This window comes from Dendrobates tinctorius, unplaced genomic scaffold, assembly GCF_039654945.1.
Source record: "Dendrobates tinctorius isolate UK_male_01 unplaced genomic scaffold, ASM3965494v1 ptg000028l, whole genome shotgun sequence".
Lineage (NCBI taxonomy): Eukaryota > Metazoa > Chordata > Amphibia > Anura > Dendrobatidae > Dendrobates > Dendrobates tinctorius.
In genome coordinates this window covers 68,258,647-68,281,300 of record NW_027361696.1, presented here as the reverse complement: position 1 = coordinate 68,281,300, position 22,654 = coordinate 68,258,647, and the positions used below count along the sequence as shown (strand labels likewise).

The following is a 22,654-nucleotide window of genomic DNA, read 5'->3' as shown; positions in this document are numbered from 1 at the left end:
ATATTACCAAGCACACCTTCTTTTCTTCTCAGTATAGCGCGGTGAAGTTAGCATTTTATTTTTCCTAGCCTCATTTATTAACAGGGTCAGGCACAGCACCTGTTATTCACCAGCAGCATCTGAGCAATCTTTTTTTTTTCTTTTCTCCCCAAGTGGACAGAGCCAGTGTATAACAGTTTGATCATGTTATTTATATACTTCTGGCCACATTCCGACTAGACGTGCCCGACCTCGCTCCATTCATTTTCATTGAGTGAGACCACACATGTCTAGTCAGCATGTGACCGTATGTATGTAAATCACCGGCACGAGAGAATCCTAACAGTGTTCAGTGAGCATTGTGAGAATTCAGAAGTCTGCAGTCACATAGAATGACTGCAGACTCAGCACAAACCTGGACAACCCCTTTAATGCTCCTAACAAATAAAAACATGAGAATAAGTTAGTTTCACAAATAACATTTACATCCATGTACCTTATAGATGACGTCGTCTTTGGAGTCGTTCTTCTTTTCTTCATCTTGTGACCCGATGATGAGTTTTCTCATCCCAGGCTGTCTCTGCAGACTTCAATCTCCTCTGGTCTTCTGCAGCAAATCTCTACACGATGCTCTTAAAGATAGAAGTGTCATTATAATGCTTTTGAGTAAAAATGTCTGTAGTACGCCGAGCCCTTGAATAAATAATTGCCCCTCACTATATTGTCTGCACAAAATATGACTCCACACTCAGGGCCGCCATCAGGGCATGACAGCCCTAACAAGTGCATGGGGTCCTGTGATTAGGGGGCCCTCCGCCCGAGCACGCTGGCATCCCGGTCCACGCTTGGGCCCCCCCAACATTTTGTTTGGGCTTCTCCGCGCTTTGTATTAAATCATAACCCAGCGCCTGCTGGGACACCCCCCCCACGGTGCATAATGGTCCAGACCATCCAGCCAAGCCAGCGCCGCTCTCACATGACGTCACACGCTGCTCTTCCTCATTCCGGAGCAGAGCGGTGCGCGCGCGCCACGTGGGACTGACTGGGAGCGGTCGCAGACTCGCAGAAGACGGTGGACGGGCGGCAGGATGACCAGGCGGCAGGCAGAGTCTCGAGGCAGCGGGCGAGCGAGCAGGGCAAGTAGTCAGTCTGTCTGTGTCTGTCTCTCTCCAAGTGCGACGTCTCCAGTGGCGTGGGTGGCCGCCGTGGGGAAGTATAAGGCTGGGATTCATTCACATTAGTTTGTTTATAAATTGTTGTGGCGTGTTTCCATCTGTTCTGTGTATGATAAAGAATCTGAGCAGTCAGCCCAGCATATCTACCCCAGGCGTCAGGGGCAAGGCTACACAGCAGCGCCGCATCACTATCCTGGTCAGTCAGTGTGAGGGCAGGCAGACAGACAGACAGACAGACTACACAACAGCATCTACCAGAGCTGCCCTACAGGTGGAGTGATCAGTGCAACATTGTCAGGGGCAGGATACACAGCAGAGTCCACCAGCGCTGCCCTACAGGTGGGTGACTAGTGCAGCACTGTCAGGGGCAGGCAGGCTACACAGCAAAGTCCACCAGCGCCGCTCTACAGGTGGGTGATCAGTGCAGCAGTGTAAAGGGGCCTTTACACATAGCGATATCGCTAAAGCGTCACCGATTTTGTGATGCAGCAGCGATGTCGCTAGCGATATCGCTATGTGTGATACTTACCTCCGACCGGCTCCCCCGCTGTCTGTCGCTGATTGCGCAGCTCCATTTCTCGTCGGGCGCTTCCTGCTGGCGCCGACGAGCGATGCGTGAACGCGGGGGGAGGATGTCAGGATCGCCTCGTCTGAAAGGTAAGTAACGACCGCTGTATTGCTGCTGCATCGCTGTGAGATCTGCCTGTGTGGCAGCTCACTAGCGACCATTTAGCGATGCACCAGTGATCCTGACCGGGTCGTATCGTTGTCGGGATCGCTGGTGCATCGCTAAATGTAAAGGGGCCTTAAGGGGCAGACAGGAGCCAGCATTTACACACTGGTATTGGCACCAAATAATGTCTGAAATTAATTGGTCTTATCTTGTAAAAACAGTCAGAGCTGCCATTATTGGGATCATTCTGTGGTGTTTCCCAGAGACCCACCAGATAATGCACAACATCAATAGAGTCCCCTGCACCCGACGGCGGACACCTGACAGTTAGGACTCTGATGAGTCATGGACTTTTAGCTGCTTTTGCACGGTTGCACCGATCATTTCGGATCACGTTATGGGATTGTGTTACTGATTTTGAAAACCCTCTGGAGGACCGAGTAAGGTTTCCTTCACATGTTCCATTTTGCTCTTATGCCTTCTGTGCGTGCTTTTCATTATGGTGTGTGGTGTGTTGTTCACATGTCCACTTTTTTTAAGGACTAAATGTCTGCCGAAAAAGAGACATGTCCAATTTTGATCTTAGTCTAGTCATTTATCAAAATCACCCACTCAACCTATGGGACTGTCTGTGAAAAACTGAGACAGCACAACAATGATAAGATACTTGTACTGGCCATTTTTCTCTCAAAGTAAGCCAGGAAATCTTCATCCATTTTTTTTGCATACAAGAAAAATGTAATAAACACTATGGTGAAAACTGACACAATGGACAAACCCTGATGCAAAATACTGATGAAAATTGGTCATTTTTTTCTGGTATGCAAAAAAAAGACATGTGAAACTGCCTTTACCTAGATCACATAATAATTGAAATGGGTGCTCTGCAATGTATCCCACTACATTAAAGCTGACCGACAGGGAAAACTAAGATATGCTCAGCATGCAAGGTTCTCATAACGGTCTCATGACCGCTCACAGCCCAGTCACTCAGGGGGGTGCGTGCCATTGGGTCACGGCTCTGGGTTCCCGGAACTTGACGTCACATCAGCGGATGTCTGCGGCAGCTGTAGCCAAGGTCACATGATGCCCAGTGAGCGGTCATCAATAGCGCCACTCACAGGCAAAAATGGCAACAAGAGGTATTTACAAAAATACTTCTTTTCACTGTTTAAATCAATGGGGCCATTATTTATTGTAGTGAACAACTTGTTTAATTCTGCCTTACTTGGCTCCGGAAAGCTGTCTTACCTGCATTGCAGCACACAACATTCACTATTTGTTCGAGGCTGGATTCACATATCCGTGTGTTGCGGTCCGAGTAAGGACCGAGATGCATACACTGCATGTGCCTATAAGGCTGTTGAGTTTGGGTCAGGAGACCCAGGGCCGATTCAGTGCCCCAATGACCCAACACACGGGTGTGTGAATGTAACATTAGACACTTTCAAAGACACAATTGACATGGGGAGTGGCCCTGCCTGGGCGGAGTCTCAAGGGGGGCCCCATACATTTTGCCAGTATGGGGCCCCAAAATTCCTAGTGTCAGCCCTGCCCACACTGTCCCTCTTCTGCTACATGCTCTTCACATTGACCTCTCCTTTCCAGACAGGGACCCCTCTTCACATTGTCCTCTCACACTGTGTCCTTCCTATAGGGATCAGTCTCTATACTGTACCTTTTCATCACACTCCCCCTCCTTGGTATACTGTCCCCCCATGCTACACCCCCACTACGCAGTCTGTATTCTGTGCCCACTAACTGTTGCCTCACACTATTCCCCTCCCTCCTCATACTGTCTCCTTTCACATCCCCCTGTTCACCATTCTGTCTCCTCATATATTTATCCCCTCACTCTCTATACTGTCTGCTCACACATACCCCTGACTCCCCATACTGTGTCTGCACACATCCCATCAACCTCACTCCCCATACTGTGTCCGCATATATTCCCCCATTCGCTCCCCATACTGTTGTAGGGGAAGTGGACTGACACACGGACCTGTCTGTAGAGAGAGGGTAAGGTGTAGTGTGTTTTAGGTGGACTGTTACAGTGATAGATGGGAGACAGCCGGAGATAGTGGAGATGGGTGTAATACTGAAGTTTGGCCGCAAGATGGGAGTAGAGAGCTGTGAGAAAAGGACTTAAGATCAGCTTATGGCTTAAGAAGACACAGAGTCATGGGGGGCAGGGTTACAGGAACTCTAGAGGGGAATTCCCAGTGAGAGAGGGGATAAAAGGAAGAAAGAGAGTTCTAGAAGCATTCAGTCCAGAGGGAGGAGCGCAGGAGACAGGAAGATCTGCAGAGGAGGAAAGGCAGAGAAGAAGCTCCGGAGGGGACTGGCAGCTGAGATGGTCAGGGGGGAGGGCCCAGACGATAGAAGCCACAGACGGAGACAGCCCGGGCATACCACAAGACGGACGGACTCAGGCAGGTGAAGCGCTACAGTGGTAGGCCTAGGGCAGCTGTAGTGAAAGAGCCGCGAGGGTTGTCATACGGAAGTAAGGAGTTAGCGAAGGTACCCCGGGCCTGTGTGCGGAGAGTGTAAAGCTGCTGTCGTGTGTTGCTGTGGTCGTCGTGAGGACGGCCAATGAAGATCTGTTGGACACAATTCTGTCTCTGTCTCGAGTCTGTTTGTGGCAAGGAGTGGATCACCCCCCTGTCATTTACCGTACCTACATTGTCTGCACCCATCCCCCCCCACTCACCATACTGTGTCTGCACCCATCCCCCATACTGTTTCCTCATACATGCCCACTATGACACAGAGAACGGCCGACTCTTAGTCCGGGGGGCGGCATCATGCTGCTGCCGCCTGAGACACTGCCCCCACTAGGTACGCCTCTGAAATACAGTGTTAGAGAAGTTATCCGTGAAGGAGTTATCTAATATTCTTTCTTCAAGAGCTCACCTCTGTCTCACGGCTTGCTGTTTGTCGGGGACAGTGCGCTCCTAATGACTGACAGTTCGGACCTGTGGCTTGGTCTGAATTGCACAAGCAGCATTGGAGGATGATGAAGATGGACATACTCAGCCATCCTACCAGCTTCAGAGCAGCGCTTACAAGCGCTATAGCCATCAGCTTGCAAGTGCACGCTCCTCGCCTAGGAAACCGGCCACTTTTGTAGTTTCACCAATTTAGGAAATTGAGATAAATCCTTTAAGCTGTTCATGAAATTACGTAGCTGGAGAAAAAAGGGAAAGCAGAATTTACACTGGGAAAGAAAGTTGATAATAAAGATGGATGGTTAGATTGTACTGTAGTTGGATAATACTTGGATGGAAAATAAATAGATGAATGGAAGGATGATAGATAATAGATAGATAATAGATATTAGATAGATAGATATAGGATAGATATGCGATAGCTAGCTAGATAATAGATAGATAATAGATAGTGAGAGAGATAATAGATAGATAATAGATAAATAATAGATAATAAATAGATGATAGATAATAGGTAAATAGATAATAGATGATCATAGATAGATAATAGATAGATGATAAATAGATAAAATATAGATAGATAATAGATGATAGATAAATAGATCTGAGTAGAGGAAAAAACATAAACAGAAAAAATTGTAGAGACAGTGTCAGACAGGTAGGGACAAGATCAGGGACAGGGTCACATCTAATTGTCAATTTATTTATAAATTATTTATACATTTGTAGTCGTCATAACTGAGGAACGGAACAACACACAGATCTAAGAGAAGATATTCCCGGATACTTATGGGAAGCACAATCTCTTACTATTACAGACATGTCAGGATTACAGGTAGATGTTCTTTAAAACAGATCACACGTTGCAGCCCAGTTCCTTTACTTATCAGGACACTTTCTTCTTTTGCTCTGACTAAAGATGTTGTACTGGAGCCAGGATTTTATGACAACATGGATCGAACAGAAGGGACTCGGATTGATGCAGAAGTTAATGGTAATATGTTCAGCCTTGGTATCCCACAGTGACACATACACTGGTCGGAAAGTCATACACAGGTTGATCAAACAATTGTCCTTCGTTTGGAGGAAAGACAATTTCTGCACCAGCATAGAAGAGGGTTCTTCACAGTAAGAGCAGTGAGGCTCTGGAATTCTCTTCCTGAGGAAGTGGTGATGGCCAACTCACTGAATGAATTTAAGAAAGGAATGGATGCTTTTCTTGTGAGTAACAGTATAGAAGGTTACGAATAACATAATATTATAGGTAGATGGTTGACCCAGCTTAGGGGAAGGAATTTTTTTCCCTATGGAGAAAATTGGCCTCTACTCTGCGGGTTTTTTGCCTTCCCCAGGATCAACAATGCAGAACAGCTGCACTAAAAATAGGCTGAACTAGATGGACATAAGGTCTTCCTTCAGCCTTCAAAACTATGTTAGTTAAAGAATAACAGTCATTTTATTATACAGTATATATATATGTTTATCTCATAAATCAATAGCACATATGAAAATAAGAAGCTCTGTAATATATCTTATCAGAGAAATCCGCTTCTTTCTGGTCCCGTACTGATCTTTCCTTTTAAAAATTTTCAGTTTCAAATAAAAATGTGACTTCAGTGAAAACAGATTTTCCCATTACCGAGATAGGAAGTTGGTGCTCATAATGTTCTATGGAGAACTGTAACTGTCATTTCAGAGGACGTGTAGCAGAATGTGTCTCCGTCTCTAGCTCCTCCCTTCTCTATTTAATCTCATAAGAACCAACTGTCATCTCCTATCTAAGGCCTGTTTCACACATCAGTTTTTCACAATCAGTCAAGATCCGCCGTTTTGCAAAAAAAACCGGATCGGCCAATTTTCCATGCGGATCCGTTTTTTCCCTCATTGACTTTCATTATCGGTGGATTTTGACTGATGACTGTCCGTTGCATCCGTATTTCTGCGGATTCGCCAAAATTTTGGCGTCCGCAGAGATCACCGAACGGACCATGCAACGTTTTTTTGCAGTCCGGATCCGCATTTTTGCCTTTTAACCCTGAATCAAGTGTCGCTGCTGGTTGAAAATTCTCTCTCTCTCTCCTTACCGGCAACCTCCATTCCTCGCACGCGATCTCCAGCCCCACATCTTATCGCGCGATTCTCTCATCGCGCGATCTCCAGCCCCACATCTCATCGCACGATCTCCAGCCCCACATCTCATTGTGCGATTCTCTCATCGCGCGATCTCCAGCCCCACATCTCTCATCGCGCGATCTCCAGCCCCATCCCGCGAGATGACCGGTATTAATTTTTTTATTTTTTATTTTATTTTTTCCTGCCGCAGTTCCTTTAAATTTTTACAATCGGCGGATCCGTACATCCGCCGATCCGCTGTCCCCGTTTCTGTCAGTCCGCCTGCGGATCCGTTTTCCGCTATTTTGGCGGATTTAGACTGACAGAAAAAACTGAAGTGTGAAACAGGCCTTAGTAATGGAGTACAGAGTTGAGAATAAAACTTCAATCCAGGAGGAGAAAGAAGCAGATTTATCTGATGAAATATATTACAAAGTTGGTTATTTTCATGTGTCATATTGATTTATAAACTAAAAATTAAATCAACGGTTATTCTTTGACAGAGTGTAATTAGTAAAAATATGCTATTTATCACTACTTATAATAAAATATGCTTATTAGGTCACTGCTGAAGTCATCTATCTCTGAGTAACATACCTAGTTCATCTTTCATGTTTTCTTTCCAGGGCTACAACATTGGGCATTCTCTCCGGAATCTACTGTAGACCAGGGCTTGCAGGCAACGTCTCCCATGCAGCTAGAAAGTGAGGAGACGCCTCCACCTCTCCCCCAACGAAGGACAAAGTCCCTAATGTTTGCATCCCCTGGTAAAGCCAATCATTTAGTATTTCCATCCAGTTATGTCTCTATTGATTGATAGATCGCCCTGCTTTATGTTCACTATTGAATTTCAACTGATCAATAAAATTCCACTTTTCAAAATATGCAAATAATATTCCTCCACGGGAAGATATGGCATCCTACCTGTGGTTATAGAGCATAGCCGGGGCCAGGGTGGTAGTCATGGCGAGGGGCTGATGTTCTGGCACCCCCCGGTGCCCCACTGCATTAATAAAGTGTTCCTTCTCATGTGTGTGGTGCATTTCACCCACCTGTGGGTCAGAGTTCTCCTCAGGCTGCAGAGTCCCGCTTTCTTCAGCAACATACAAAAATTCTCAAAGTCCAAGTTCAATTCAAACATAACAACTTTACTCAGCTTGTCCAGTTTAGATACAGACACCACACATACAGGATGGACATTCCTGTCCCTGAACTGTCCCTAGTTCCTCCTGTCACCATTTGGTCCCGTACCGTATCCTCCAGTAACGCAGCTCCCTGAGTAGCCGGATCAGGGGGTTTCAGGAGTAGTTGGGGAATGCATAGCTGACACTCAATTGCCTGATATATTTAGCTGGTAGACCAAAAATGTGGTGACAGGTTCCCTTTAACTATTTCTTATCTTAACTCAATCTAAACTCCTACTCTATAGTGCCCCCCACTGCTCTATACAGCTAGAAACAAACCTCATGTTAAGCAAAGACATTTCACAGTTTACAACACAGTCCTTTGAGCAGCCACACCCAGTCTATTTGCAGTCCACATGGCACTGTCAGAATCTGAGTCCTACAATCCAGAAGGTGATGCGCAACAATTGCAAAGAAACTTGGAGGGGGAAAACAGTTCAACACTTTTTAACTCAAATTTGGTACTGCAGCCGCACCGACCGCGCTGTATTCAGGGCTTCTGCCCTCAGGGATGCAGAACAGTCCCAGTGTCACCACATTATGTGCAACTAGCTCAACTTCACTCTACCTTCAAGGGTCTAGTTCCCAAACTCCAGTCCTCGCGGACCCCTTCTTTTGTTTTCTTCCACCACTTCCGCTATCCAGGCCGCCTGACTGAGTGAAGGAAAGGGACCCCCACCCCCCCCAATATCGATGGGAGAGACCGGATGACGGGGCATCAGCAAAGGTGGGCCCACGTTCTGGGGTCTGAGGCCATGGGCTGCGAGATGGAACGTCAGCAAAAAGTGGGCCTGAGTTCCGGGGTCTGAGACCAGGGACTGCGGGATGGAACGTCCGCAACAGTGGGCCTGCGTTCCGGGGTCTGGGGTCGAGGAACACTCACCGACAGCCGCCGATCATCTTACGCCGTCAGCTCCGCTGCAGCCGCTCCGCAACCGTCAAAGTCCATTCCAGCCACTGCCTCCACTGGCTTGGGGCAGTTCAGCACAGACCCTCTCGAATCACTCTCCGACCATGTTCCCTCCAATGGAAATTCATCTGGATCTTCCATCATGTCTCTCAATTCGGACTTCTCCAGCTCAACTTCAGGTCGTCCACCGCTGTGTTCAGTTCCTGACAGCTGCCAGTTCTGATCACCGGTGTTCAGGGGAAATTGATGCAGCTGATGTTATTCTCCAATTTCGGACACTCCCCTCAGCCATCCGGGGTAGGTCCTCTCCTGAGCCTGTCGCCATTCTCACTCGATCCGGCCTATTCCATAGCAACTCCGAGTGCACGAGTGCGCTATGGTTGCAGCTGAAACCATCCTCCGTAATGCCACCGTCCAGTCATACATGTGGGTTTCTTCCTCCCGGCCCTGCCTGGGCCAGGGAGGAGCAGCCTTCGGTCGCTCCACCCCTTTCGCATCAGCCTCCTCCCGCTCCTCCGGGATCTGCTGCAGGGGGCACTGTTTCTCCTTCTTTTGCTGCACCCACAGTGGGCGGGTGCCATTCTCAAGGGGATGTGACCTAGGCACGAGCCACTGTCCCTGCCAGACGGACTTTTGCGGCATCATCACCTTGTGACGCCCACGATGGGCGGAGTTATCGCCAGCTTCCGCGCTATCATCCACCATTTTAGAATCTCTCATGGCCACCATCTTTGCCATGCTGGGGGTTCCTCCATTCTCTGTATGCAAGGAATCTTCACCCTGCCGACTACGCCAAGCTGTAACGGAGGCCAAGGTGGTAGTCATGGCGAAGGGCTGCTGTTCCGGCACACTTCGGCGTCCCATTGCATTAACGTGTCCCTTCTCATGTGTGCCGTGTGTGTAGTGCATTTCACCCACTTGTGGGTCAGAGTTCTCCTCAGGCAGGGGTCACACTGGCGAGGAATACGGACGAGTGAGAGGCGTTAAAAGCACTCATTACACACGGACAAATTATTCTCTATGGGTTTGCTCCCAACAGCCGTATATTTCTTGGGCGTATTCTACGGTCCGTGCCAATCGCAGCATTCTGCGACTGTCAGCGTACTACGCCCATAGTACGCCAATGAGAGTCTATGGGTGCGCTAAAAATACGCATTACATGCGGACCACATGTGTGACTTGCGAGAAATACGCACCCGGTGTCTTTTAGAAAAGCCGGAAATTCAGTGCGCTATACAGTAAACTCACACTGACAGGTTTAATAAAGAAATGAAAGAATAGATATATACACATAGAATGCATATATATATATATATACATACATACATGTCATTGTGACAAACATATATATATATTTATATTTCACAGAGTTCTTCATAGCAGAATAGCCGCTAATTCAATTGCCGGCTTTTGTAAAATCATTCCCCAACCCGACATGCAATGACACATGGTTTACATTCAGTAAAGCATTTCATTTCATGTTTTTCTTTATATGTCCCTGACTAATAATTAGATGAGGGATTGTGTGCAAAATTTGGGAGTTGTAGTTGTTATTTTAAGGGGTTAATTCGTTGTTAAAAAATGCGTGGGCTTCCCATTGCCCTATAGTGGTGGCGAGTGGATTAATCTAACAAAGGGTTAATGTCACCATTAGATTGTAAGATGACATTAACCCTTTGGTAGATTAACCCATTCGCCACTGCTACAGGGCAATGGAAAGCCCACGCATTTTTTAACAACGAATTAACCCCTTAAAATAATAACTACAACTCCTAAATTTTGCACACAAACCATCTAATTATTAGTCAGGGACATATAAAGGAAAACATGAAATGAAATGCTTTACTGAATGTAAACCATGTGTCATTTCATGTCGGGTTGGGGAATGATTTGATAGAAGCCGGCAATTTAATTAGCGGCTATTCTGCTATGAAGAACTCTGTGAAATATATATATATATATATGTTTATCTCAATGACTTGTGTGTGTATATATATATATATATATATATATATATATATATATATATATATATATATATATGCATTCTATGTGTCTATATCTATTATTTCGTTTCTGTTATAAACCCTGTCATAGGGCTCCATTATATGCCCATTTTGCAAGGCGGCAAGAAAATATCGCCATACGGATGCAGACATGCCCAAAATATGCAACCACACCTTGCTTACGAATGACATATGGAGCACTATTTAGGGGTCATTCATCCGTATTACGCTTGTAAACTACGGACTGTATTTTGCGTCGGTTAGTGTGACCCCGGACTCAAGCTGCAGAATTCCCGCTTTCTTCAGCAACACACAAAGATTCTCAAAGTCCAAGTTCAATTCAATCATAACAACTTTACTCAGCTCGTCCAGTTTAGATACAGACAACGCACAGCAATCTTCATACAAGATGGACATTCCTGTCCCTGAACTGTCCCTAGTTCCTCCTGTTACCACTTGTTCCTGTACCGTATCCTCCGGTACTGCAGCTCCCTGAGTAGCCGGACCAGCTTGTTCCTGGTGCTCCCCCTCCATTTTCCCCATCCTGGGCAAAAGTAAAGGATGCCGCTGCCAATCCTTGTCAGACCGTAAGTCTCGGATGTCACAGGAGTGTCCCATAAACCTAGCCACTGTTTCTCCCATGCTGCTCGTGCCTATGTGCCTGTCCACCCGTAGGGCCTGGATTGATGAGCCTCTGTCATGACACAGCTTTGGTCCACAACCACCTCACTGTCCTTCCTCCTACACCACACTAGCTACCTCAGGACAACCTCTCCTCACCCTTTCAATAGTTCCTCCCACTATATAACATCCTGTCGGTTTAACTATTTCTTATCTTAACTCAATCTAAACTCCTACTCTATAGTGCCCCCACTGCTCTAAGTCCTATTTTATTACACTAAACCTTACCCAAATACTAAATTTCCCTATCTCTAGCCCTAATCATGAAAACATACACAATGCATGAACATCAGTACATTGTTTAACACATTAATGTACAGTAAAACCCCGTTACACTTCACATGTACAATGTGTCTGGTTTCATAAAGCAGGTGCGCAGTGGAATGCAGGGCACAAGCTAGCCTCCAGCACACCCCCTACATATCAATATTTAGTGTCATGGGGAAAGATGCAATATAACCTTGTATGAGTCCAGTGGGTGGTTCTACTTACTGATTACTCCTTGAGAAAGCCAAGGGGGAAACGTGCGTCGAGGTCTTGGTGTCCTCCTAACTTATGTATTGTTCTCTTTTTCACGGTATGTCGTCTTTTGCTTGATATATAAAGTGTATTTATTTATATTGATTACTTATTTATATATTTATACAATTATTTATTTTATTTATTTATACTTATTTTGCTATATCTTATATACACACAGACTAATTTCCGGAGAATGCAACGCTATTATTTATATGATACCCTTTCTGATACATTTATCAAGAGCTTTCTTTTGTCTATTGCTCCCCCCAAATTTTAATATGTACATTTTTATCCTTATGTACTAAAGAAATTATATGTTGTCAAGATATATTTATTTCTTTTTGTGGTTATTCACTTCCTCCCTCTATGTGTAGAATACAATATACCCAGTGTGAATATCCACCTAAATTAATGACATTATTTATAGCTTGGTGTATTTCTGTAACCTTGTATGAGTACAGTGGGCGATAACATTTAGTCATTGACAGCTATGTTAGCAGGGAGGGCTGTCAATCACTAAATAGGACCGCCCACTGGACTGCTAAGTGTAGAACGTGCAGATATTCAAATGGATAAACCACAAGTTATATTGAATCTTTTCCCACAAAATTTTATATCAATCAACTCAGCTCCTCCTGTTCTATACCCTGCCATCTTCAGTTACTGAATTTCCACTAGTGATTTAAAATTCCCCTAGTGTAATATTCACCTATGCTATTCCTCCACGGGAAGATACCATCCTATCTGTGGTTATAGGGCAGGAGAAGCTGAGCAGATCGATATATAGTGTTGTAGAAATAGATTTAGTATAACTTGTATATAATCTTTTAAATATTGGTTCTTTCTATGCTTAGGAGTCCAGTAGGCAGTCCTATTTAGTCATTAATAGCTATTTATGCAGGAAAGGCTGTCAGTCACTGATTAGGACCACCCACTGGACTCCTAAGCATTGAAAGAACAGGGAATTAAAGAATTAAATACAAGTAATATTGAAACTTTTCCCACAAAACTATATATCGATCTTCTCAGCTCCTTGTGCTCTATAACATGGTGCCTTAAGATTAAACATCATTAACTTTTAGACTGGGGCTATACGTGACTTTAGCAGCGACACCTGTTGCACAGCTAGATTACAAGTGAATGGGGTAGCGTTATGACCCCTGAGGATACTGCAAAAAAATCCTACACAGTTGGGCCTTTTGTGAATTGTGTCTCACAGTTGTAGTACGCTTGGGGTCACAATGTGACCCTGTTCACTTGCGATGTAGCAGCGACACACCTAGCAGACAAAGTCGCCACATAGCCTGATCCTTAGTGGGACAGATTCCGTTTAACATTCTCACATGCTGCACCAAACTATTAGACCCCTCTGTTGTGAGTTCATTTTTCCCTTCACTACTGAGGCCTGAGGAACTCCCTCTTCTGGTAAAGAAAGGTAGTGAGCCTGATTATCAAACACCTGAGTCTGATGATGATGACTCGCTGAGTGGAGTTACTGACTGGATATAAGGCTGCTGACGCCCTTCTGCCCTGCGGGTGATTTCTCTGTGGGATCCTTGGAGACCAGTCTGACTTCCTGCTCCTCTAAAGCTAAGTTTTCTGCTCGGCCTTTTGCATTTGTGCTTAGACTTTGTTTTGCTTTGTTTTTCTGGATTTCTGCCATTCCCTGCTGGGGTGTGCTGAATTCCTTTAGCTCTGTCTTCTGAAAATACCTGAGTGCTGATTTAGTTTTTGAAGCCTAGCTGCTTCAGGGTCTTTTTCATATCAGCTTGTTGGCTTATGTCTTTGATAGGGTTTTGGCAGATTGCAGACAGCAACCTTCCTTTCCTGTTCTGTTTAGTTAGCTTGGGCCCCATCTTTGCTCAGTCTATCTTTCTATCTGTGTGAGTGTTTTTTCATCTTGCTTCACCGTCATTATATGTTGGGGGCTGCCTTTTACTTTGGGGTCTGCTCTGGGGCAGTTTAGATTTCCTTTTCTGTCTTTAGGCTATTTAGCGCTCCGGCTGTGATCGAGGGGTCTAGGGCATCGTAGGAACCCCCCACGGCTACTGCTAGTTGTGTTGATAGGTTCAGGGATCTGCAATCTGATAGTTGCCAACGTCTCTGGTTTTCTGGACGTAGCTTCTATTTTTGTGTCTGCCTCCTACGGTGACTCAATCATAACAGAATCACCCGCCATACCGCAGATCCTAGGGTACTCTATAGCAGGAAAGAATTGTAAAAAAAGAAAAAAAAGTGTGTATATTTTTTCCTCTATATCTCTGAGGCCGTAGGGGGAATTTTTTTTTCTCTCAATGGAGATAAAGCAATTGTCTGATCGTGTGGAGCAGCTCGCTGCGGAAGTGCGGGGAATTTCCGCCTACCTTGCTCATTCACATGCTGCTGAACCAAAGATTCCTACACCTGATGTATTTTTTGGGGATCGGTCTAAATTTTTGAATTTCAAAAATAATTGTAAATTATTTTTTGCCTTGAAGCCTAACTCGTCAGGGAGCTCCGCGCAGCAGGATAAATTTGTCATCTCTTTGCTGCGTGGCGATCCCCAGGATTGGGCGTTTTCTTTGAAACCAGATGATCCTATTCTGACTAATGTGAACGCATTTTTTCAGGCCTTGGGGTTGTTGTATGATGAACCTAATGCCATTGATCAGGCTGAAAAGACCCTGCTGGCATTGAACCAGGGTCGTGATTCTGCAGAATTGTACTGTCAAAAATTCCGAAAGTGGGCAGTACTTACTACCAGGAATGATAATGCCTTGGCTGCTCTCTTTCGGAAGGGGTTGTCAGAAGCCATAAAAGATACTATGGTGGGATTTCCTGTTCCCTCTGGTCTTGACGATTCTATGTCATTAGCCATTCAGGTTGATCGGCGTTTGCGCGAATGCAAAGCTGCACGAGAGGTGTTGCCACCTGTTGAACAAATGTCTGAACCTATGCAATGTGATAGAGTTTTTTCCAGAGAGCAGCGTCAGGAGTTCAGAAGGCGTAATAAGTTGTGTTTTTTCTAAGGACATGCCTCGCATATTATTTCTGTCTGTCCTAAACGAGAGAAACGCTTTGCACACACGTTTTCTGTTGGTGGTGTTCAACCTAAGTTTCTTCTGGCTATTACTCTGATCTGCTCCCTGTCCACATTTTCCGCCAAGGCTTTTGTGGATTCGGGAGCAGCCCTAAACCTAATGGACTTGGATTTTGCTAAACGTTGTGGATTTCCGATGACACCTCTGCAGACGCCTATCCCTTTGAGGGGGATTGATGCTACTCCTTTGGCTAAAAATAAACCTCAGTTTTGGACCCAGGTGGTAATGCGGGTCGCCCCAGACCATCAAGAAAATTGCAGATTTTTGGTGTTGCATAATCTGCATGATACTATTGTTCTGGGGTTTCCCTGGTTACAAATTCATAATCCAGTTTTGGATTGGAAATCTGTGTCTGTGGTGAGTTGGGGTTGTCGGTGTGCCTTTAGTGAGGCTCCGGTGTTTTCCACCTCTCCTCAGTCGCATGATGTTCTTGATTATTTGGCGGACTTTTATGATGTATTTAGTGAGAATGAGTCTGCATCTCTGCCTCCTCATAGGAGTTATGACTGTGCAATTGAACTGAGCCCGGGGTGTAAATTTCCCAAGGGTCGGCTCTTCAATTTATCTGTACCCGAGCACGAGGCTATGCGATCCTATATTAAGGAGGCGTTGGAGAAGGGTCATATTAGACCATCCTCGTCACCCTTAGGTGCCGGGTTTTTTTTTGTAGCCAAAAAGGATGGATCGTTAAGACCTTGTATTGATTATCGTGCCCTCAACAAAATTACTGTTAAATATCAGTATCCGTTACCCCTGATTTCTGATCTATTCTCCAGAGTTAAAGGTGCTTGCTGGTTTACCAAGCTTGACCTCAGGGGGGCGTATAATCTTATTCTCATTAAGCATGGGGATGAATGGAAGACGGCGTTTAATACTCCGAAGGGACATTTTGAGTACCTGGTGATGCCTTTTGGGCTCACTAATGCCCCTTCTGTCTTCCAGTGCTTCATGAACGATATTTTCCGAGATTTTGTCGATAAATTTTTGATTATCTATCTGGATGATATTTTGATCTTCTCCAAGGATTGGGATTCTCATGTGGAACATATTCGGACTGTGTTCCGGATCTTGAGGGAGAATTCCCTGTATGTCAAAGGATCTAAATGCCTTTTTGGAGTACAGAGGATTTCTTTTTTGGGATTTATTTTGTCCCCGTCAACTAATGAAATGGACCCAGCCAAGGTACAGGCCATTTACGATTGGGTTCAGCCCACTTCTTTGAAGGCCCTCCAGATGTTTTTGGGTTTTGCTAATTTTTATCGGAAATTTATAGCAAAATTTTCTAGTATTGCCAAGCCATTGACTGATTTGACTAAGAAGGGTGCTGATGTGTTAAATTGGTCTCCGGAGGCTGTTTCTTCCTTTCAGGAGCTGAAGCGAAGATTCACCTCCGCCCCGGTTTTGCGGCAACCTGATGTCTCACTTCCATTCCAGGTAGAGGTGGATGCTTCTGAGATTGGTGCAGGAGCTGTTTTGTCCCAAAAGGATCCTGTAACATCTAAAATGAATCCCTGTGCTTTCTTTTCCCGAAAGTTCCCTCCATCTGAACGTAACTATGATGTGGGGAATCGGGAACTGTTGGCCATGAAATGGGCATTTGAGGAGTGGAGACATTGGTTGGAGGGAGGTAAGCATCAAGTCGTGGTCCTCACTGACCACAAGAATTTGATTTACCTAGAGTCGGCTAAGCGCTTGAACCCTAGACAGGCTAGGTGGGCCTTGTTTTTTACACGTTTTGATTTTGTGGTTTCTTTTCTTCCTGGAACTAAGAATGTCAAGGCAGACGCCCTCTCTAGGAGCTTCTTTGCTGATTCTCCTGTGGTGACCAAGCCTGCTACCATCTTAGGCGAAGGGGTAGTTCTTTCTGCCATCTCGCCCGATTTGAGACGTGCTCTGGAAGAGTTCCAGGAGGACAAACCTGAGCGTTGTCCCAGTGGAAAGTTGTATGTTCCTGACCAGTGGAAGAAGAGAGTGATGTCTGAAGTTCATTGCTCTGCTTTGGCTGGTCATTCAGGTATTTTTGGTACTAGAGATCTGGTGAGTCGGTCATTTTGGTGGCCATCCTTGTCTCGTGATGTCAGGAATTTTGTGCAGTCCTGTGTTACGTGCTCCCGGTCTAAATCGTGTTCTCGCTCTAGTGGGTTGTTGATGCCTTTGCCTGTCCCCAAGATGCCATGGACCCATATTTCAATGGATTTCATCTCTGATATGCCAGTCTCTCAAAGGATGACTGTTATTTGGGTGATTTATGATAGGTTCTCTAAGATGGTTCATCTTGTACCACTCCCTAAGTTGCCGTCTTCCTCTGAGTTGGTGCCCCTGTTTTTACAACAGGTGGTTCGCTTGCACGGGATTCCTGAGAACATTGTATCTGACAGAGGAGTCCAGTTTGTGTCTAGATTTTGGAGAACTTTCTGTTCCAAGCTTGGAATTCAGTTGTCCTTCTCCTCTGCTTTTCACCCTCAGACCAATGGGCAGACAGAGAGAACAAACCAGACCTTGGAGTCATATTTGAGATGTTTTATTTCTGCTGATCAGGATGATTGGGTTTCATTTTTGCCCTTGGCCGAATTTGCTTTAAATAATAGAGCTAGTTCTGCCACTTTGATGTCACCTTTTTTTTGTAACTTTGGGTTTCATCCTCGATTTTCTTCAGGGCAGGTGTAGCCCTCTGCCTGCCCAGGTGTTGACACTGTGGTGGAGAGAATGCACCAGATCTGGGACCAAGTGGTGGATAAGTTATCTCTCTCCCAGGAAAAGGCCCAGCGGTTTTCCAACCGACATAGGACCATTGGTCCACTGTTTAAGGTTGGTGATATGGTGTGGTTATCATCAAAAAATATTGCTATGAAGGTGGCTTCTCCTAAGTTTAAGCCTAGATTTATTGGACCTTACAAGATTTTGGAGATTATTAATCCGGTCTCATTTCGTTTGGCTCTTCCTGTCACATTTAAAATCCATAATGTGTTCCATAAATCTTTGTTGAAGAGGTTTGTTGAACCTGTTGTTCCGGGGGTGGCACCTCCAGACCCTGTATTGGTTGAAGGTAACATGGAATATGAGGTAGAGAAAGTACTGGATTCCCGTCTGGCTAGACGGAGACTCCAGTATTTGGTTAAGTGGAAGGGTTATGGTCAGGAGGATAATTCCTGGGTCTCTGCCTCTGATATTCATGCCAAAAGATTGGTGCGTGCCTTTCATCGGGCTCACCCTGATCGCCCTGGTGGCGTGGTTGAGGGTTCGGTGACCCCTCCTCAAGGGGGAGGTACTGTTGTGAGTTCATTTTCCCCTTCACTACTGAGGCCCGAGGAACTCCCTATTCTGGTAAAGAAAGGTAGTGAGCCTGATTATCAAACACCTGAGTCTGATGATGATGACTGGCTGAGTGGAGTTACTGACTGGATATAAGGCTGCCGACGCCCTTCTGCCCTGCGGGTGATTTCTCTGTGGGATCCTTGGAGACCAGTCTGAATTCCTGCTCTTCTAAAGCTAAGTTTTCTGCTCGGCTTTTTGCATTCTTGCTTTGACTTTGTTTTGCTTTGTTTTTCTGGATTTCTGCCATTCCCTGCTGGGGTGTGCTGAATTCCTTTAGCTCTGTCTTCTGAAAATACCTGAGTGCTGATTTAGTTTTTGAAGCCTAGCTGCTTCAGGGTCTTTTTCATATCAGCTTGTTGGCTTATGTCTTTGATAGGGTTTTGGCAGATTGCAGACAGCAACCTTCCTTTCCTGTTCTGTTTAGTTAGCTTGGGCCCCGTCTTTGCTCAGTCTATCTTTCTATCTGTGTGAGTGTTTTTTCATCTTGCTTCACCGTCATTATATGTTGGGGGCTGCCTTTTACTTTGGGGTCTGCTCTGGGGCAGTTTAGATTTCCTTTTCTGTCTTTAGGCTATTTAGCGCTCCGGCTGTGATCGAGGGGTCTAGGGCATTGTAGTAACCCCCCACGGCTACTGCTAGTTGTGTTGATAGGTTCAGGGGTCTGCAATCTGATAGTTGCCAACTTCTCTGGTTTTCTGGACGTAGCTTCTATTTTTGTGTCTGCCTCCTACGGTGACTCAATCATAACACTCCTCTACCTTCTCTTGCTCTGAATCATTACACTTGTACTGTCAGGAGACATAATTGCCACTGGTCAGGGTTGGTGGCCATATGTAATCACAACCATAGTTTTTTTTTCATATAAAATTACTTATGAATAGAGTTGAGCGACTTTTGGTTTTTTAGGGTCGCGTTTCGTTTCGTGAAACCCGACTTTTCCAAAAGTCGGGTCGAGCAAGATCGTCCGATTATAGGGAAAAGTCGGGGTCGTCCCGAAACACGAAACCCAATGTAAGTCAATGGGGAATAAAAGTCGGCAGTGAGAGGAGGACAGGAAACACACCTACAGTGCCCATTTGAATGCCAAAAGCATCAATTCTTCTTACTTAAGCTTGTCAACCTTAATTAACTTCATAATACAAGTTACGCACTGAAAAATGGGGGTTATTTGGCTAAAGTTGTGGGGGGGGGTGCTGGCTCCAGGTTTTCATGTGCCCTGGGCGAAAGAGCGCCCCTTTAACACATACCAAAACTAATCATGCTCCGATACGGCAGAGAAATAGCGGTATAGTACAATGAAAAATACTTCACTTTTTACATCTCATGACGAGGCCCATCTATTTCTCCATACAGAATCATTGGTCCCATATAATGTTTGAAACAGTATATGATGAGCTCCACATAATGCTACAGTATATGTTGGTCCCCATGGATGAAGCTCCACTGTCTTATGGGCCCAAATAATGCTCCAAACATAATGGGCCCCATTTCTAATGCTCTAGTGTATAATGGGCCCTGTAAATGCTGCTCCAGTGTCTGATGTCCACCTTTGGAATGTTCCAGTGTATGGTGGGCCCCATCTATCATTCTCCAGAGTAACGTGCTCCCCAAAAATTGCTGTCCCAACATTGAAAACAATCAAATAAGTCTCCTCGCTAGGGAATCCCTGTACTAGTCTGGACTCCTCGTCGTCCCCATCTTCCATCTCACTGCACAGTATTTCAACCTTGCAAGTGCTGTGATCCTGAGCAAGCAGGGGGGGCCCACTCGTTGGCGACGGCACTGGCACAGGGCCCCTGATAGTACGGTGGTGTGTCTGATGGCGGGTGGGCCGAACCTGCACTTTCATCTGCAGCTTCCTCTTTGTCACCGTGTAAGATGGAACTGTATATGGGAAGGGTAACCTGAGTTTCATCAGGGTCAGATTCAGGCCGTGTAGCGTGCGAGGGGAATGTAGTGGTCTGGGTCAATGTACCAGCAGATTCATCGAGCAGTGGCTGGGCATCAGTGCACTTGTGTCGCCCCCAGGAGTACGGTCGCCACAGTGGCATTACCTTCCTCCTAGGGAGTGTGATGTCATGCTTGGGAGCAACGAAGGATCTCTCTAGCAGGTTAACTGATTGGGCGGCGTTATTCCCACGAGTCATGACCCTCCAAACAGCGTTCATGAAGGCAAATTGTTTGTTTTACGTGGGCAGTATGGTTGCAAAGCTGAACCTTAAAGGAATGTCCAGAAGCGCACCACCAGGAGTGGAGCCTACGGTTAAATTCGACTCCACCTGGGAAACCTCAACCATGCCAGCTACAGAACAGATGCACACATTGCAAGCTTAATTCCGTTAACGAACGAGACTCCGTCATGCCCCGCGGTCCGAGTCCGGCTTACTAGAGGGACACGTGAGGCTCTGGAACATGAGATTGGCCAATAACTGGTGTGTCATGCCCTTACATGTCCGTGGCTGCATGTGCGCTACACTGAAAAGGCCAGCGTTTGTCGCTTACAGGTGCAGATAACCCGCTGAACAACGTTAGTGATGGGGATCACTGATTACAATTATTACCCGCGAACAATGATTTCCCAGTAAGTGCAGGTCAACTGCAGTTCCGGAATTAGGCCTAACCGTCATTCCTGAAAAAATGAAAAACTTACGTGTGCAAACCACAGGTGCTGTAGCTTGCTTAACAGCTCGCCAGCCGTTCTCACGCCCAGTATGGATTACACGTGATTGCACAAAGGTTAGAAAGGGTACCGTATCCCCAGATAACATGTATGGATAGCGTACACATTCAAAATATATGTCTCAGGAGGCAGGCTCAGACGGTGTTAGGCCCAGTATGGATTGCACGTGATTGCACAAAGGTTAGAAAGGGTACCGTATCCCCGGATAACATGTATGGATAGCGTACACATTCAAAATATATGTCTCAGGAGGCAGGCTCAGACGGTGTTAGGCCCAGTATGGATTGCACGTGATTGCACAAAGGTTAGAAAGGGTACCGTATCCCCGGATAACATATATGGATAGCGTACACATTCAAAATATATGTCTCAGGAGGCAGGCTCAGACGGTGTTAGGCCCAGTATGGATTGCACGTGATTGCACAAAGGTTAGAAAGGGTACCGTATCCCCAGAAAACATGTATGGATAGCGTACACATTCAAAATATATGTCTCAGGAGGCAGGCTCAGACGGTGTTAGGCCCAGTATGGATTGCACGTGATTGCACAAAGGTTAGAAAGGGTACCGTATCCCCGGATAACATGTATGGATAGCGTACACATTCAAAATATATGTCTCAGGAGGCAGGCTCAGACGGTGTTAGGCCCAGTATGGATTGCACGTGATTGCACAAAGGTTAGAAAGGGTACCGTATCCCCGGATAACATATATGGATAGCGTACACATTCAAAATATATGTCTCAGGAGGCAGGCTCAGACGGTGTTAGGCCCAGTATGGATTGCACGTGATTGCACAAAGGTTAGAAAGGGTACCGTATCCCCGGATAACATGTATGGATAGCGTACACATTCAAAATATATGTCTCAGGAGGCAGGCTCAGACGGTGTTAGGCCCAGTATGGATTGCACGTGATTGCACAAAGGTTAGAAAGGGTACCGTTTCCCCGGATAACATGTATGGATAGCGTACACATTCAAAATATATGTCTCAGGAGGCAGGCTCAGACGGTGTTAGGCCCAGTATGGACTGCACGTGATTGCACAAAGGTTAGAAAGGGTACCGTATCCCCGGATAACATGTATGGATAGCGTACACATTCAAAATATATGTCTCAGGAGGCAGGCTCAGACGGTGTTAGGCCCAGTATGGATTGCACGTGATTGCACAAAGGTTAGAAAGGGTACCGTATCCCCGGATAACATGTATGGATAGCGTACACATTCAAAATATATGTCTCAGGAGGCAGGCTCAGACGGTGTTAGGCCCAGTATGGATTGCACGTGATTGCACAAAGGTTAGAAAGGGTACCGTATCCCCGGATAACATGTATGGATAGCGTACACATTCAAAATATATGTCTCAGGAGGCAGTCTCAGACGGTGTTAGG

General features: G+C 45.7%; 1 protein-coding gene across 4 annotated transcripts in view; it reads left to right on the top strand.

The window, feature by feature from the left end:
* The window catches only part of LOC141085508 (circularly permutated Ras protein 1-like), a 209,060-nt gene that overhangs the window by 62,112 nt on the left and 124,294 nt on the right, over positions 1–22,654 (top strand). For 3 of the 4 annotated variants that reach the window (XM_073570921.1, XM_073570922.1, XM_073570920.1), the window contains one exon: positions 7,514–7,654. In XM_073570921.1, the coding sequence (XP_073427022.1) occupies positions 7,514–7,654 (141 nt within the window). Of the gene's footprint in view, positions 1–1,898; positions 5,611–5,694; positions 5,997–7,513; positions 7,655–22,654 lie in introns of those variants that run through there. The other variant, XM_073570923.1, reaches the window with a different exon arrangement.